At 46.7% G+C, this 15,222-nt stretch overlaps 5 protein-coding genes across 7 annotated transcripts in view; 3 read left to right on the top strand and 2 right to left on the bottom strand.

Moving 5' to 3' along the window:
• Positions 1 to 298: 298 nt before the first annotated feature.
• Positions 299 to 6,746, bottom strand: LOC128440219 (nucleotidyltransferase MB21D2-like). The gene is given in 3 exon segments (XM_053422865.1): positions 299 to 3,820; positions 3,822 to 3,937; positions 6,473 to 6,746. Coding segments are annotated over 3 exon segments (1,524 nt in total). The 5' UTR covers positions 6,732 to 6,746; the 3' UTR covers positions 299 to 2,671.
• Positions 6,747 to 7,266: 520 nt separating this feature from the next.
• On the top strand, positions 7,267 to 10,366 carry LOC128440389 (presenilins-associated rhomboid-like protein, mitochondrial). The gene is made up of 10 exons (XM_053423079.1): positions 7,267 to 7,349; positions 7,800 to 8,004; positions 8,081 to 8,221; positions 8,310 to 8,358; positions 8,559 to 8,654; positions 8,778 to 8,927; positions 9,010 to 9,080; positions 9,395 to 9,496; positions 9,571 to 9,668; positions 9,828 to 10,366. The coding sequence occupies exons 1-10, from the start codon at positions 7,273 to 7,275 to the stop codon at positions 9,973 to 9,975; spliced, it is 1,137 nt and encodes a 378-aa protein (XP_053279054.1). The 5' UTR covers positions 7,267 to 7,272; the 3' UTR covers positions 9,976 to 10,366.
• A 681-nt stretch (positions 10,367 to 11,047) lies between these two features.
• LOC128440392 (uncharacterized) lies at positions 11,048 to 12,966 on the top strand. Of its 3 annotated transcripts, XM_053423082.1 has the most exons (8): positions 11,048 to 11,437; positions 11,531 to 11,601; positions 11,852 to 12,028; positions 12,292 to 12,350; positions 12,424 to 12,486; positions 12,575 to 12,637; positions 12,726 to 12,857; positions 12,941 to 12,966. In XM_053423082.1, the coding sequence occupies exons 1-8, from the start codon at positions 11,265 to 11,267 to the stop codon at positions 12,959 to 12,961; spliced, it is 759 nt and encodes a 252-aa protein (XP_053279057.1). In that variant the 5' UTR covers positions 11,048 to 11,264; the 3' UTR covers positions 12,962 to 12,966. The 3 variants fall into 3 exon arrangements, with proteins under 3 accessions (XP_053279057.1, XP_053279058.1, XP_053279056.1); XM_053423083.1 differs by having other exon boundaries at positions 11,048 to 11,277; positions 12,726 to 12,966; XM_053423081.1 differs by having other exon boundaries at positions 12,726 to 12,966.
• LOC128440391 (putative nuclease HARBI1) lies at positions 12,522 to 14,533 on the bottom strand. Its single transcript, XM_053423080.1, has 4 exons — positions 13,876 to 14,533; positions 13,682 to 13,794; positions 13,490 to 13,601; positions 12,522 to 13,378 (listed from the first exon to the last, which is right to left on the bottom strand). The coding sequence occupies exons 1-4, from the start codon at positions 14,306 to 14,308 to the stop codon at positions 13,011 to 13,013; spliced, it is 1,026 nt and encodes a 341-aa protein (XP_053279055.1). The 5' UTR covers positions 14,309 to 14,533; the 3' UTR covers positions 12,522 to 13,010.
• Positions 14,534 to 14,542: 9 nt separating this feature from the next.
• Positions 14,543 to 15,222, top strand: part of LOC128440393 (claudin-1) — a 2,992-nt gene continuing 2,312 nt past the window's right edge. The window contains exon 1 of the mRNA XM_053423085.1: positions 14,543 to 14,941. The gene's annotated coding sequence lies outside the window, so the exon portion shown is untranslated. The remainder of the gene's footprint in view (positions 14,942 to 15,222) is intronic.

The following is a 15,222-nucleotide window of genomic DNA, read 5'->3' as shown; positions in this document are numbered from 1 at the left end:
GTTGGTTCGGACCCTGGTGCTCACAGGTGTTCCTATTATTCTGTCTAGATGAACATCAGTCAGCTGATCCACTGACTGTGTCGTTAACGTGTTGATGCGTCACTTTGACGATTGCAGGTCCATCATTGGTCGTCAGTCTCTGTGAGGTCACTGACAAGGAGTGACGGGGGGGGGGGGGGGGGGGGACACATTGAGAGAAAGGAAGGAGACAAAAAGAGAAGGGGACACATGACCAGTTTCTGACCTGTGAAGCATACTGGTCCCACAGAGACACACCAGCTGGACTCACAGAGGCCGATGGAGTTTAAACTTATTTTATCAAGTGCTATTTACAACAGTGGTTCCACGATACAGGAGATCAAATCAAATCTCTACAAACAGAAGCCGTTCAGATCGGAATCACATTCTTTACATCGTACACACGGGTTCTCACTGGTGCCCCCTTGTGACAGTGAAAGGTACTTCATTGAAAAGGAATGTCAAGTTTCAGCTCGTCCTCAGTGACTGTTTAAACGGACGTGGGGGGGGGGGGTCCACGTTGCATAAAGAAATCCATCCTCAGAACAAAGCAGAGCAGCAAGACACAAATAAGAAGTCACAGTTGAAAGGTTCTGAACAGAGGGTAAGGTCAAAGGTCACGACGCTCAGAAGAAGATCAGGTTTCCAGTGAGCAGGAAAGTGGCACCTTGATGGTGTGAGTTCAGTGACCTGTGAGTTACACTGCTAAAACCAGTAGTACTTTCTTTTGTGTCTTTTTTTGCTACGTGTGTGTGTGTGTGTGTGTGTGTGTACTTGCTGTGTATGTATTTCACTAATTGCACTTGAGGATGAGGAGATGAGATCACATGCCGGTCTGGAAATGTTTGAAACACAACAAAAATTGGGACGGACTCATCTTCAACACAACAAGCTCAGGAACTACATCTCCCATGATGCTCAGGTTACTTCTGTGTTAAAAACATTATTATTTAAAAACTCTAACGACCTGTAACCAGAAGATTCTCAGAGACTGAATGTCTGTGGAGCTTCCGTCTGTTTCCAGGTTTCATGTTGCTGCTTTTTAGAAACGCAGAGGAAAGTTAAGGATTCAGTCTCGTGCTCTTCATCAAAGCTTCTGGAGTCAAATCTACCGACGAGTCTCAGTCGACCACGTCCATGTGATGAATCTACAACTGGTTCAATCTGCACTGAAACCACTGCCACCGGCTACAGGGTCAGGAGGTGTAACCGGTGGCCGGTCCCAACCTGAGCGTTCAGATGTTTGAACGTGGAGTCGTGGTCTCCTGAGCTCGTTGAATGATCCTCAACACATGAAGCAGGAGTCACAGGTTGTTCAGAAGCAGTGAAGCATTTTGAAATGTGCGACCACGTCTGATGGAAACAAAGTGAGAGGAACAAGATGTCAGTGATGTCACACAGAGACATTCTGTGACACGCCGCCGAACGAAGGTCATGATGCAGCAGATTAACCTGAGAGGTCAACAGGAAGTACACAGCTCGAGCAGACCGCACGCCCCCCTGCACCCATTGGACAGTACTAGCTGCCAATCACACTGTGGTAGCCACGCCCCCAAAGCATACGATGCTTCACACGTTTGTAAAACCTTTGATTCAACGGCTGATAGCAACTTCAACACAAACACACAAATACTGTCAGTCTGTTTGTCGAGTTGTGTGTTTGCAGCTCTTGTTTTCTAATTCCTGATGTTTTCTGAATTTGCTCATCTTGTGTTTTATCATGCATCACTGTGTACTCGCTGACGTTCCTCTGGTTAATAACACGTGAGAAATATGACGATTCTTCGGTAAAGTGTCACCTGCTAATGATATGAAACATCATTCTAGAATCAGGATGAACATAACGTTCACTATCAAGAGGAAAAGTGTTTTTTACATTCTGTGCAAAGTTAAATAAAGAAGAGTCGACACATCTTCATCCTCCTCGTCATCCTCCTGTCGACTCATCAGTTCTATTTACAGTTAGTTTCTAAGACGTCCCCCCCGAGCGGGACTAAGACATTCAGAGGAAGAAAATCCACCTTCAGACTAAAGTCCTCGTTAGTGCTGATCTGAGACGGTCCCCCCCCGCCCCCCCCCCCCCCTGCATGAGTTTAACCTCCAGAGAATAAAGGTGTAAAGTGAGATTTAGTTAATTCAGTGGTTATGACTGGTCAGTGATTACTTCATATTCAAGGAGGATGTTCGTGTTTCGTTCATTATTTCATGTTATTGATGAATGAACCTGACTCTCTTTGATCTTTCAGGAGGAAGTGGTTCCGTCTCTTCTCCAGGATCCCTGATAAATACATTAAACTACAAAGGAAGAAGAATTCCATCTGAAGGCAGATTTTCCCCTCGTGCATCAGTTTTAAAAACAACCAGCTGCTATTCTACTGAAAGGCATCGAGCAGGCTCAGGGAACACAGGGCACACAGTGAAAGAGGAGGGACCAGGGAGAGGGAGTAGAAAAATAAGAGTTAAAACTGTGGCAGACACAACGAGACGATCACCTCACTTCACTCTGTGGCAGAGAAACATAACAAAATGTAAAAAATTAAGTGTCAGAGGAGGTGGGGCACCAGGCGGTCAGAGAGAAGGCAGAGGAAGAGGAGGAGGAGGAGGTGTAAGAGGAAGAAGAGGAGGAGCAGGCCAAGGAGAACATTTCTCAGTCTCAGAAGAATTTGTCATCGATGCGGAAGTGCGGCCGTGTGACATCATCCGGGTTGATGAAGACTGAGATGGATTTCCCAGGATTCTCTGTCACGAGCTGCTGAAGCTTTTTGGCCAGGCGGTCGTCGGGCTGGTTCTCCCCCCCCGCGTCCGACTGCGGTGACGGCAGGTTGGTGGAGCTGCCGCGCCACTGCAGTTCCACCGTCAGCCTGTTGGCGGCCTTGGCGTGCTCGATGGTGGTGCGGAGGTGCTCGGCCGGGTCGGAGCGCACGGAGGACAGCTTGCGGGCGTGCAGCATGGCCGCCTCGTCCGACAGCTGCTCCAGCATGTTGCACTGAGGGATGAAGTAGTTGGGACACATCTTGTTGACCAGGCAGTGCTGCAGGTCGTCGATCAGGCCGAGCAGGAAGTGGGCGGAGAAGTCGTCCTGGGACAGGTAGTTGGCGGGGAGGCGGTCGCAGGCCCACAGCATGATGCTGCGGAGGTGGTAGGGGCTGATGGCCTTGGGGCGGGACAGCAGCTTGATGATGATGGCCTTGCAGGCCTGGTACGCCTGCATCAGGCTGGAGGAGATGCACTTCTTCAGCTGCACCTCGCTGCGGGCGAACGACAAGCGCCACTCGTTCTCTTTGCGGCCTTTGTAGGAGCAGGCGGGGACGAGGTAGAAGCCACTGATCACCTCCTCCTCCGTGATCTTCCCGTCCCAGAAGTGGTTCTCCATCAGCCAGCTCTGAGCCACGGCCGGCCAGCCTTTGAATGACACCACCGGGACGATGTCGTACAGCATCCGGCTGCTGCCCACGCCCAGGATGACGGAGATGATGGTGCCGTACCGCTCCACCTTCTCCACTCGTGGCATTCCCCTCTGCGGCTTCTTCTGCACCTCCAGCAGCACCAGGGAGATGGACTGGTAGAACCAGTCTGCGACCAGAGTCGGAGAGAAGAAGTAGTTGGTGGTCCCGTTGATGTGGTCCACGACGGTGCAGCAGTCCTTCCACTTGTTGATGGTTCCTTCATCGAAGAGGCGGAGGCTGAGCCAGGAGTGACCCAGGGCCGAGTGCCTCATGTCCAGGGTCACCGGCTGGTTGCGGTCGTGGAGTTTGAGCGCAGGGACCAGCAGCGTGAAGTCCATGTCGTAGTCGGTGCCGCGGGGCGTAGACGCTCAGCTCGTCCAGGTCCATGTCCACCACGCCCTCCCGCACCCCCCCCGACAGGAGCAGGTACTCGTTGGCCACCGGGAGCTTCTGGTCCAGCTTCTGAACCATTCCTGAGACACAGGACAAAGACGGATGAAGAATTGTGTCGAGCACAAATATAAACAGAGAGTTGTTTTACTGTGTAGATAAATCATCCAGGAACCAAACCTCCTCACAAGCCTCTCGGTTAGAGGGTTGTTTAACAGAGAGTGATCTCTACTTGTGACTGCACCATGGTGTGTGTGTGTGTGTGTGTGTGTGTGTGTGTGTGTGTGTCGGGGGGGGGGGGGGTAGGATTGAGCTCTCCTTGTCGTCTTTATCTTTGCTCGATTCTCATGTTTTTACAGTAGGTGACGATTTGTTGGCAAAAATCTTTTGGCTGCATTAGCGCCACCATCTGTTGGTAGAGATTCTTTACTTCTACTATGTGCCTGTAAAAACAAGGGGGAATAATTATTAAGATTATTTCTTTTAAAAATGTCCAAACCCGTCTTTAATCATTAAAACACAAGATGTGTTTGAGTCCAACACAGTGTGATCTGATGTGAGGCTGCTCGTTAGGAGCTCAAGCTGGAACGGGTCTGGACCGGTCTCATTAGGACCCGGTCTCATTAGGACCCTTCTCATTAGGGTCCGGTCTCATTAGGGTCCGGTCTCATTAGGACCCGGTCTCATTAGGACCCTTCTCATTAGGACCCTTCTCATTAGGGTCCGGTCTCATTAGGACCCGGTCTCATTAGGACCCGTCTCATTAGGACCCTTCTCATTAGGACCCTTCTCATTAGGGTCCGGTCTCATTAGGACCCGGTCTCATTAGGACCCGTCTCATCAGGACCCGGTCTCATCAGGACCCTTCTCATTAGGACCCTTCTCATTAGGGTCCGGTCTCATCAGGACCCGGTCTCATTAGGACCCTTCTCATTAGGACCCTTCTCATTAGGACCCTTCTCATTAGGACCCGGTCTCATTAGGACCCTTCTCATTAGGACCCGTCTCATTAGGACCCTTCTCATTAGGACCTGGTCTCATCAGGACCCTTCTCATTAGGACCCTTCTCATTAGGACCTGGTCTCATTAGGCCCTTCTCATTAGGACCTGTCTCATTAGGACCCTTCTCATTAGGACCTGGTCTCATTAGGACCCTTCTCATTAGGACCCTTCTCATTAGGACCCGGTCTCATTAGGACCCTTCTCATTAGGACCCGTCTCATTAGGACCCTTCTCATTAGGACCTGGTCTCATCAGGACCCTTCTCATTAGGACCCTTCTCATTAGGACCTGGTCTCATTAGGACCTGTCTCATTAGGACCCGGTCTCATTAGGGTCCGGTCTCATTAGGACCCGGTCTCATTAGGGTCCGGTCTCATTAGGGTCCGGTCTCATTAGGACCCGTCTCATCAGGACCCGGTCTCATCAGGACCCGGTCAACTTTAGAATCGTACGTTCTCACGTTCATCAGTTGTTTTGGGAAGTGAACTAACGAGCGTCTGAGAACCTGAAGGGTCTGAACCACATCAGAGCAGACAGGTGCTGGACCGGGTCAGTGTGGGCGGCTCTGATGAGCACACACAGCGGGGGGGTCTGGGGGAGCACACACAGCGGGGGGGTCTGGGGGAGCACACACAGCGGGGGGGTCTGGGGGAGCACACACACTTGTTTGTTGTGTTCACTCTTCAACTTTGTGTTTGAGTGTGAACGCACTTCTAACAACTCAACAATCTTAAAGTTATTAAAATGAAGTTAAGACTTCACAGAGCTTCACTGAGACTCTACCTGGAGAGGGTTAGTGTGTCCGAGTGAGTACACACAAAACTGACACACAAAATACTGCTGCCAACTATAGATATGCATGTGTGTGTGTGTATATGTATGTGTGTATATGTGTATATGTATGTATGTGTGTGTGTATGTATGTGGGTATATGTGTATGTCTGTGTTTGTGTTTATGTGTGTGTGTATATGTATGTGTGTGTGTGTACTGACCCAGCATGGAGAAGATGAAGTCCTTGGCCGTGTGGATCTATATGGATCTATCTATATTTATATCTATATGTATATAATATATTATATGTGTGTGTGTACAGTGTGTGTATATATGTGTGTAGTGTATATATGTGTGTAGTGTATATATGTGTGTAGTGTATGTGTGTGTGTGCACTGACCCAGCATGGAGAAGATGAAGTCCTTGGTCGTGTGGATCTATATGGATCTATCTATATTTATATCTATATGTATATGATATATTATATATGTGTGTGTGTACAGTGTGTGTATATATGTGTGTAGTGTATATGTGTGTGTGCACTGACCCAGCATGGAGAAGATGAAGTCCTTGGTCGTGTGGATCTATATGGATCTATCTATATTTATATCTATATGTATATGATATATTATATATGTGTGTGTGTACAGTGTGTGTATATATGTGTGTAGTGTATATGTGTGTGTGCACTGACCCAGCATGGAGAAGATGAAGTCCTTGGCCGTGTGGATCTATCTATATTTATATCTATATGTATATAATATATTATATATGTGTGTGTGTGTACAGTGTGTGTACAGTGTGTGTATATATGTGTGTAGTGTATATGTGTGTGTGCACTGACCCAGCATGGAGAAGATGAAGTCCTTGGCCGTGTGGATCTCCAGCGCTCTCTGGTCGTCGTACTCCCGCTGGTCGTGCTTGCTGAACTCCCCGATGAGCCGGTTCAGATCGTCGGTCCGAGCCGCGGACCTGAAGTCCAGCTCGGGCCCGAGGCCGGGGCCGAGGCCGGGGCCGAGCGGCAGCCTCCCGGCGGCCGAGGTGGGGCTGTTCCCGAGGCTGCCTGCCGAGCCGGAGCGAGCGGAGAGAGCAGGTGCCGCCATCTTTCCTCCCAGATCAGGTTCACTGCTGCAGATGCTGCTGGAGGAGCCGAGCCGAGCCGAGCCAGACCAAACCCAACCACCGGAAACAACAGGTCCGCATATCAACGCCTTCAAAATAAAGGGACACCCCTGCTTCTTAAAACACTGATTATTAAACTATATTAATAAACTGTTCATGTGGAGCCTATTTAGAAAATCTATTATTTAAGACTGAACAGTATTTTCTTATAAATTCAATAATATATGACTCAATTTTGGATTCATCATCTATCTTTTATATTTAAATAAAACTATATTATTTATATAATTATATATATGGATATGGATATATGGATATATTATCATAACTAAATATTATATTGCAGTTTGATGTATTTTACTTTTAATCAATCGCGGACGGACGTTGTGGAGTTTTATGGATCTAATATTTAGTAATTCCAGCTGTGCCGTGTCGCTGTCTGGCCTCCAGGTGTCGCCAGACCCCGAGCTCCGTGCCGCTGACCCGGAAGTGAACTGTCCCTCTAGGTCACCGGGCTCAAACATGGCGTGGAGGAGCTGCTCCGACCTGCTCAGGCTGACCGGAGAGGCCGCTCTGCGAGGCTCGACGAGGGGCGGCAGGTCAGTGAGCTCCACCGGGGAGAGGCAGCGGGTCCCGGCTGACTGATGGACGGAGCCCCGCGGACCGGAGCTAGCTCCGTTAGCTTCAGGGTCACTTTGTTTATGGGTTAAATAGCTGGCTAACGTTAGCTGGGCAGCTAACCCAGCTAACTGCGGTTTGTTTGGTTTGATTTGAACTTGGTGAGAGATGTCCATGTTTATTAATAAACAATGTATGGGTTCAGGTTATTCCTTCATATTATATAAATATTTACTGTTGAGGTTTGTGTTTGTTTAATGGAAATGATTCAATAACATTATAACCTGATTATAACCAGTTTCTCCAGAAGTGGTCGTCTCTGACTGGGACAGAGACGATCACCTGATCAACCTGCAGCTTGAATAACATCAATATTTATTCATGAGGGAAATCCGTTTATTAATCTGTGAATCAATGACTTCCTCTCACAGCTTCCAGCAGAGATGTGGCTTCAGAAGAGCCGGCAGGAAACCAGAATCCAAGAAGGTGGAGGAGGAGCCAGGCCCCCCCCGTGTAGAGCCGTCTGAGGCTGCGGTCCCTCGCCGGACGCACACCCCCCTCCTGGAACAACAGGCCCCGCCCCCCTCCCCCCGTGCCTTCGGTCAACTCATCAGACCGCTGGTCTTCACCGTGGGGGTAGGTGGTGCTCACCTGGAGGAGCTGGAGGAGCTGGAGGGGCTGAGGTCACAGGCCCGTATTAACGCCATGTCAGTTCACAGGCTGCTCCTTCGGCTCGGCGGCGATCTGGCAGTACGAGTCCGTCAAGTTCAGAGTCCAGAGCTTCTTCGATGAGATCCGAGCTGATTGGCTGGAGAAGATGAAGCCTCAGAAGAGAGGAGACGTCCGCAAAGAGGTGAGAGAGGAGAGCTCCGCCCCTGCGAGGAGTCAGTCTGACCTCTCACCTCAGCTCTGATTGGCTGTGATGTTTCTTCTTTTTTCAGATCAACCAATGGTGGAACAGCTTGAGTGAAGGTCAGAGGACGGTCACAGGTGAGACGACTGTGATTGATTGACAGCAGACAGAACACACACACACACACACACACGCACACATACTGAACAAATCGTGCCTGTTTTTGTGTACGTGTGACGGGGCCATAACTCTGGTCGTGAGCCGTCGTCTGAACCACGACTTCATAAACGTTTTACTCGAGCTGAACTCTTAGTGACAGGTTTGTTTTTCTCTCCAGGGATCATTGCTGCTAACGCCATCGTGTTCTGCTGCTGGAAAGTCCCGTCCCTGCAGCGCGTCATGATCAAATACTTCACCTCCAACCCGGCCTCCAGTGAGTCTCTGCTCACACATGATAAGCATCAGGCTGCTGGTTTCACACCATCCCACTCTGACCAGATGAGCTGGGAGTGGGGGGGTGATTGTTCCTGATTTGTTGTTTGTCGTCCTCCTGCAGAGACGCGGTGCTCTCCGATGCTTCTCTCCACATTCAGTCACTTCTCTTTCTTCCACATGGCTGCGAACATGTACGTCCTGTGGAGCTTCTCCACCAGTGCCGTCTCCATGCTGGGCCGGGAGCAGTTCCTCGCCGTCTACATGTCTGCAGGTGCTGACAAGCCAGCACCATAACCAGAGTGTGACCGACTGTGGAAAGGCTCAGCCACTGACGTCTCTCTCTGTCTGTGCAGGTGTTTTCTCTACGCTGGTCAGCTACGTGGGTAAGATCGCCACTGGGAGGTTCGGCCCGTCGCTGGGAGCGGTGAGCTGGCCATTAGAAACAACTTTATACTCTGCAGTAGAAATGTTCCTCCAGGGTCTACGTTGGTATTTTTACTGTGAATTAATAAATAAAATAGATACAAATAAAACTGAGATGTATTTTCATGGATTAAAACATATTGAAACTAAATATAAATCTATATTGAAAACCAGCAGCAGGGGGTGTTTGTGTGAAGAGGGATCGTGGGTGTGTTTTCAGTGACTCGTTGTAAAGTTTGTTTAATTGGCATCAGACTGAACTTCACTTGTGGTGAAGTCGGGCTCAAGTCATGTGACTGGTTTGTTTGTTTCCAGTCTGGAGCCATCATGACCGTCCTGGCGGCCGTTTGCACCAAAATGCCAGAAGCTAAACTCGCCATCATCTTCCTCCCCATGTTCACGTTCACAGCCGCCAACGTAAGCCCCGCCTCTCCAGAAGACGCCTGCTCTTCATCACCTCCTCGTCGTTAACCACTCCCCTTTCTCCGCAGGCACTCAAGGCCATCGTTGCCATGGATACGGCGGGGGTGGTGCTGGGGTGGAGGTTCTTCGACCACGCTGCTCATTTAGGAGGAGCCATATTTGGAATGTGAGTTCTGTCACTTCCCATCATGCTCATCAAAAATAAACCGATCTCTGTAAATCATTCTTCTGACATAATGTTGTTATTATTAAATCCTGTGATTCGTGGATGATCTGTATTTATTGTTTAATTCCTTGATTGATTTTCTGTTCCCTTCCTGTGCAGCTGGTACATCCTGTCTGGTCATGAATTGATCTGGAAGAATCGGGAACCTTTTGTCAAACTTTGGCACGACCTGAGAACTGGAGGAGGAGGAGGAGGAAGAGGAGGAGACGGAGGAGGAAGAGGAGGAGACGGAGGAGGTGCCGTGTGACACGACGAGGAAGAATATAAATGTAAAGTTGTATAAAATGTACAGAAGAAGAGCTGCTTCCTGCTCCGACCAGCTTCCCAGGACCCGTGGTGATGTCACGCAAACAAAATCTGGATTTAAATAACAACTCCATATTTGTATGAAACATGGATTCAGATGTGAGTTGTTTTGTTTTCTCATAGAGAAAGAAACTATGGGTCACAGCTCAGACTGATGAACTAATATCAAAGTGAAAGATCAGCCGCTCGTCTGCAGATCTCTGTCGATCTCACTGGAAACAATCGATGACTCACTTCATGTTTCTAAGTTGTCGATCAGTCGGTGACTTCAGGTTTGGATCTTTTGTGTTCACATATGTAAAAATAAAATTTAAATAAAACAGTGGAGCCTGTTCTGTGGTTCAGGAAATCAGATCTGTGGCTGATAAGGCTGTTTTTGAGAGGTCAAAGGTCACAGTGACCTCAGTGTCAAGCGTATATAAACTGAGCCTCACAAACAAGCACAGTGCGATAACTATAGTTTCAACTGAGCTCAGGTTCCTTCAAACCAGAGAAAGGTCCAAGAAATAAACACAAAATACAGATTAAGAAATAAAATCTTATGATTGATGTGCTGTCGGTTTCTTCGCTCAGACAAAGGTGAACAAAACTTTTTCAGAAGTTTCTCTGACTTCCAAACAAGTGTGACATCACTTTGATAAACAGAAACACTGAGGTTTAAAGTCCACAAACTGACACACAACTGATGTGTGTTGCTCCCAAAGCATCAGATGATGACACTGACACGATTTCATTGTGACTTTGATACAAACGCAGGTGAAGGCTCATGAAGAAAAACAATTAGACGATCCCAAGTTGAATTATTCAAGTTTGAGGTCAAACTGTAAAAATCTGTAACTTTATACAAACCTGGAAATAATCTGAAAGGAAACATTTAAACTAAAGAAAACTTTAAATCAATCTTGGTCATTGATCAAATTCTCATAAGTTTAAATTTCCTTTATTCTCGTGGTTTGTTGGTGCCCTCTGGTGGACAAACATAGCTTTGCAGTTCACTGTTATTGACCAACAGACCTGGGGCCCGTTTCACAAAGCAGGTTCAACAAACTCTGAGTTAAAACCTTAACTCTGGGTTGAGCAACTCTGAGCTGTCAAACTCTAAGTTTTCGGTTTCAGAACAGGTGATAACACTTAGTTCAATCAACTCAGAGTCAAGGTAACCCTGAGTGAAGCTTGTGCATGAGGATATAAAAAGCCTTCATCAATGGAACACAGATAACATGATTCACCATGGCAACAAGTGGTAAACAGCCTCGATCCTCCTACTTCTCCCCAGTGGAGTTGGAAATATTAATGACTGCGTATGCAGAAAGTGAGCATATATTTTTAAAAAGAAGCAATACTGTGGCAGCAGCAAAAGCGCGGGATCTTGCGTGGCAGGAAATTGCTGACCGAGTCAATGCGTCAGTATTAATTTGAGAAAAAAAAGAAATGTTTTGTCTTGAATGTTCCACTTATTCAACAATTATATTCCATATGTGTGTCTGTGAGCACAGGTGCAACCCAACAGGCACCAAACGGACTTGGCAGCAGCTAAAGATGAAATATAAAAATGTAGTTCAAACAGGTAAGGTATAATAAAGTACAAGCAATTGTGATGTTGTTTAGCCTGCCCTAGTTAAACAGCATTTAGTGGCTACATTCAACATGTGATGGATATATTTAAGTAATTAGGGAAATCTGCAAAAAAAAGAGAAATCCCAACACTGCCAGTATTTAATATTGTCTCTATGAAAGCAACACCTAAATGCCTTTTATACATACAAGTCTCCAAAGTTGTGTTTTCTGTATGTATTTAAATTTGACCTCCATTATAGCCAACAGAAAAAAGGCTGAGGCCCGCAAAACAGGTGGCGGTCCACCACCACCACCTCTCACAGAGGCTGAAAAGATGGCCCTCAGTCAGAACAGTGGACGACCCATTGCTGAGGGCATGTCTGGGGGGAGTTCATCGGACCCACCCACGCCCCAGGTCACAGGGGCCTACATAAGAGGTAAGTTATTCAAATGAATGGCATGTACGTTAATCCTTTTTCTAGTGTTCGCTCAGTAATGGCCACCCATTCATCTTAGACACAACTTAGTTGGCACACTGATTTTTCTTGTAGCAGTAAGCTACAGTTCTTTGCAATTGGCTGCTTTTGCTTTCAGATATCAATCTATTTTAAGGTGACTCAGAGTTTGAAAAATTGTGTTTAAATTAGGTGGGGCACTTTTCTGGGTAATCATCAACTGTCTAATCTTCATTTTCTACCAGTTACTGATGGTGTAATCTGTCTCGTTGAGCCTTCTGCCATAACAGACCTCCATGCTGTTGTAAGTACTCTTAATATTCCACAGATTTTTCATAATTGGTAGAATATAACACACACATTCTGTTTCATTACAGGAGGATGATGAAGAAACCTTATCAGCTGCCACAGAGAGGGAAGATGCAGAGAGGCCTGCTGAAGTATACACCTTTTTTTTTTTAAAATAACTTTGGCTCAGTTAATAGTGTTGTTCCACAATACAACTTGCAACTTCTTTCTCTCTAACAGAGCCATGCTGGAAATTACAATGGGGAAGAAGGTCCATCAACCTCCACAGCACAGCTTACCTCAGTAAGATGTTGTTCAGCATTGACCCACAACTTACAATGACACTAAATAGACATGGCACTGAAATTCAATGTCATTTATGTTCCTATAGCTCCCTGTGAAACAACTTTACAAGGTATATTTAGAATCTCAAATAAACAAATCACACCTAGAAATGGAGCACATAAGGCTGCAGATCACCAAAACAGAAAAGGAAATACAACTGCTGGACCATCAGTTAAAGGTGGGTGACGTGCCCACAGGTGGATGTTTTTTAATTGTTTCAACAACAAAGGATTAACAACTGTACAAAATGTGTCCTTCTAGGAAATAAAGAAGACCTCATAAAATGAGATGCATATTGTCGTTCTTGAACATTGGGGAGGTGATGGGTCAGTTAGAAATGATTGACACATATCATGTCTCTAACAGCTCTTCCATCTCGTGTATCAGCAGGGGGGGTATGATTAATACCTGGATCACAGGGGGAAAGAGTAGGACATTGTTCTCCTCTAATAGTGGCAATGTTGTGGAGAACCACACATGCCACTATAATGTCACAAGCTCTCTCTGGGGTGACCCTGAGCCTACGAAGGCACTGGAACCGGGCCTTGAGTATCCCGATGGTCATCTCCACTCTGGCTCGTGTCCTGCAGTGAGCCAAGTTGTAGTGTCGCTGTGGGCCAGGCTCAGGGTCAGGGTAAGGGGTCAGCAGATAGCGCTGGCAGGGGTACCCTCTGTCTCCGAGTAGGTAACCATCGAACTCTATTATGATAATACAAGATACAGTTTGTTTCAGTTGCAATAGGAGGAAACAAAATATTTGATCATAGGATATAACTATATACTGTATATAAATTATATATATAAACTCACCACCGGCAAATCTGGCACTCAGTGTCGACTCACGAAACATTCGTGAGTCATGCACAGACCCAGGCCACTTCGCTTCCACATTGTTAATCATGTGGGCTCCATCACATATGATCTTCACAGTGGAGAACAGTAATTAGCTGTATGGTGTAGTGTATTTAATTTGGAATGTTAAAGGCTACTATTTAGGCCTACCTGCACATTAATGCTGTGGACAGATTTCCTATTCACATAATCTCCTTCATTTATTGAAGGAGCGATGATAGGAATGTGAGTGCCATCTATGCAGCCAATCACACCTGGAAACCCTAAAATATATCAAATTGACTGATTAGTGCTTCAAGTCTCAAAGCTTTATGACATAAATGAATTACTGCTTAGACTGATACCTGCAATTCTGTGGAACTCTTCTTTGAGAAGTCTGGTGGGTCTGTGACTTGGGAACACTACAAACGTGCATAGTAGCCGTTTCAGTGCAAGTGTCACATTTCGGACAGCCCGACAGACAGTTGCCTTGGACACATGCTCTGCATCACCGACGTTATACAAAAAACTGCCGTTGGCAAAAAAACGAAGTGCAATACAAAGAATTTGCTCGGAACTGAGAGCATGTCCACGATGCGTCATGTGAGCGATGTGAGGGCTGAGAATATCGTTTATATAAATTATAGATGATGCAGAGAAACGGAAACGCTCAAACAGATACTCATCAGGGAATGATAAAACATCCAATCGGGGTCTAATAATCCTCTCCCGGTGGAGATGTCTGCGGAGTATCTGCGCCTCGACATCAACTGGCTCTTCAATAAAAGGACACGCCATGTCTGCCACTGCCTTCAGTCTGCAGGCTTCAACTTAAGAGCAGGAGAAACTCGGGGTTAGTTGAAGAAAACCTGCCAGCGAGCAGGTTAGGTTCACGGAGTATGTTGCCAGGGTAACTGACTCAGAGTAAAGCTGAACTGGCTTTGTGAAACTGAAAAACCAGAGTTTCCCTCATCTCAGGGTTAACTAACTCAGAGTTTTCACTAAACCTGCTTTGTGAAACGGGCCCCTGACCCGTCGCTGATGTTGACGCATATACAGTCTATGATGTTGACATCAAGATGTTTATGATTTACATCTCAAAATTTTTTATTGACTTATGTAGCAACTGTCAGATTTTGGTTCCGAGGATAAAAATTCACCAAACTTTAAATGTGCCATGTTTTGTTTCTCCACATGAATCAAAGTGAGTTTTATAGAAATGCTCGAGGCTGAAACTTGCTCATAACAACCAGTGAAACTCTGTGGACACTGATGTGTGTTCAGAGGAGGATCGACCTCTCTCCAGAGTTCATCGACCCGAGCCGAGCGCAGAGGAGCAGAGATCAGAGGCTCTCACACCGAGAGGATTCATCACTGACGACCCACGAGGAGAACGAGCAGGACCCCTGAGCCTGAAACAGCTGATCTGAGGTAAGACCTGACGGGTCCGAGGGGAACAACACAAGACGACCACAGAATCAGTTTGATTTACAAACATTGGACTTTAGTTCTTCAGCCTGGAGAGATGCAGAAGCCATGAAATGTTTCAGGTTTTACTTTAAACGATTCTGCAGAGCTGAAACAGGAAGCAGTTTTAATATGATCGTCTGTGATGAAGCTCAGTAAAGATTTAATGAACCTGATTGAACTCAAACTCTGGAGGTTAAACCTCTGGGACAAGGATTCAATGGAGTCCCTGACCGATGCTGTTT

The sequence above is a fragment of the Pleuronectes platessa genome, chromosome 5, assembly GCF_947347685.1.
Source record: "Pleuronectes platessa chromosome 5, fPlePla1.1, whole genome shotgun sequence".
NCBI classification, from domain to species: Eukaryota; Metazoa; Chordata; class Actinopteri; order Pleuronectiformes; family Pleuronectidae; genus Pleuronectes; species Pleuronectes platessa.
This window is presented reverse-complemented; position numbering and strand designations above follow the sequence as displayed.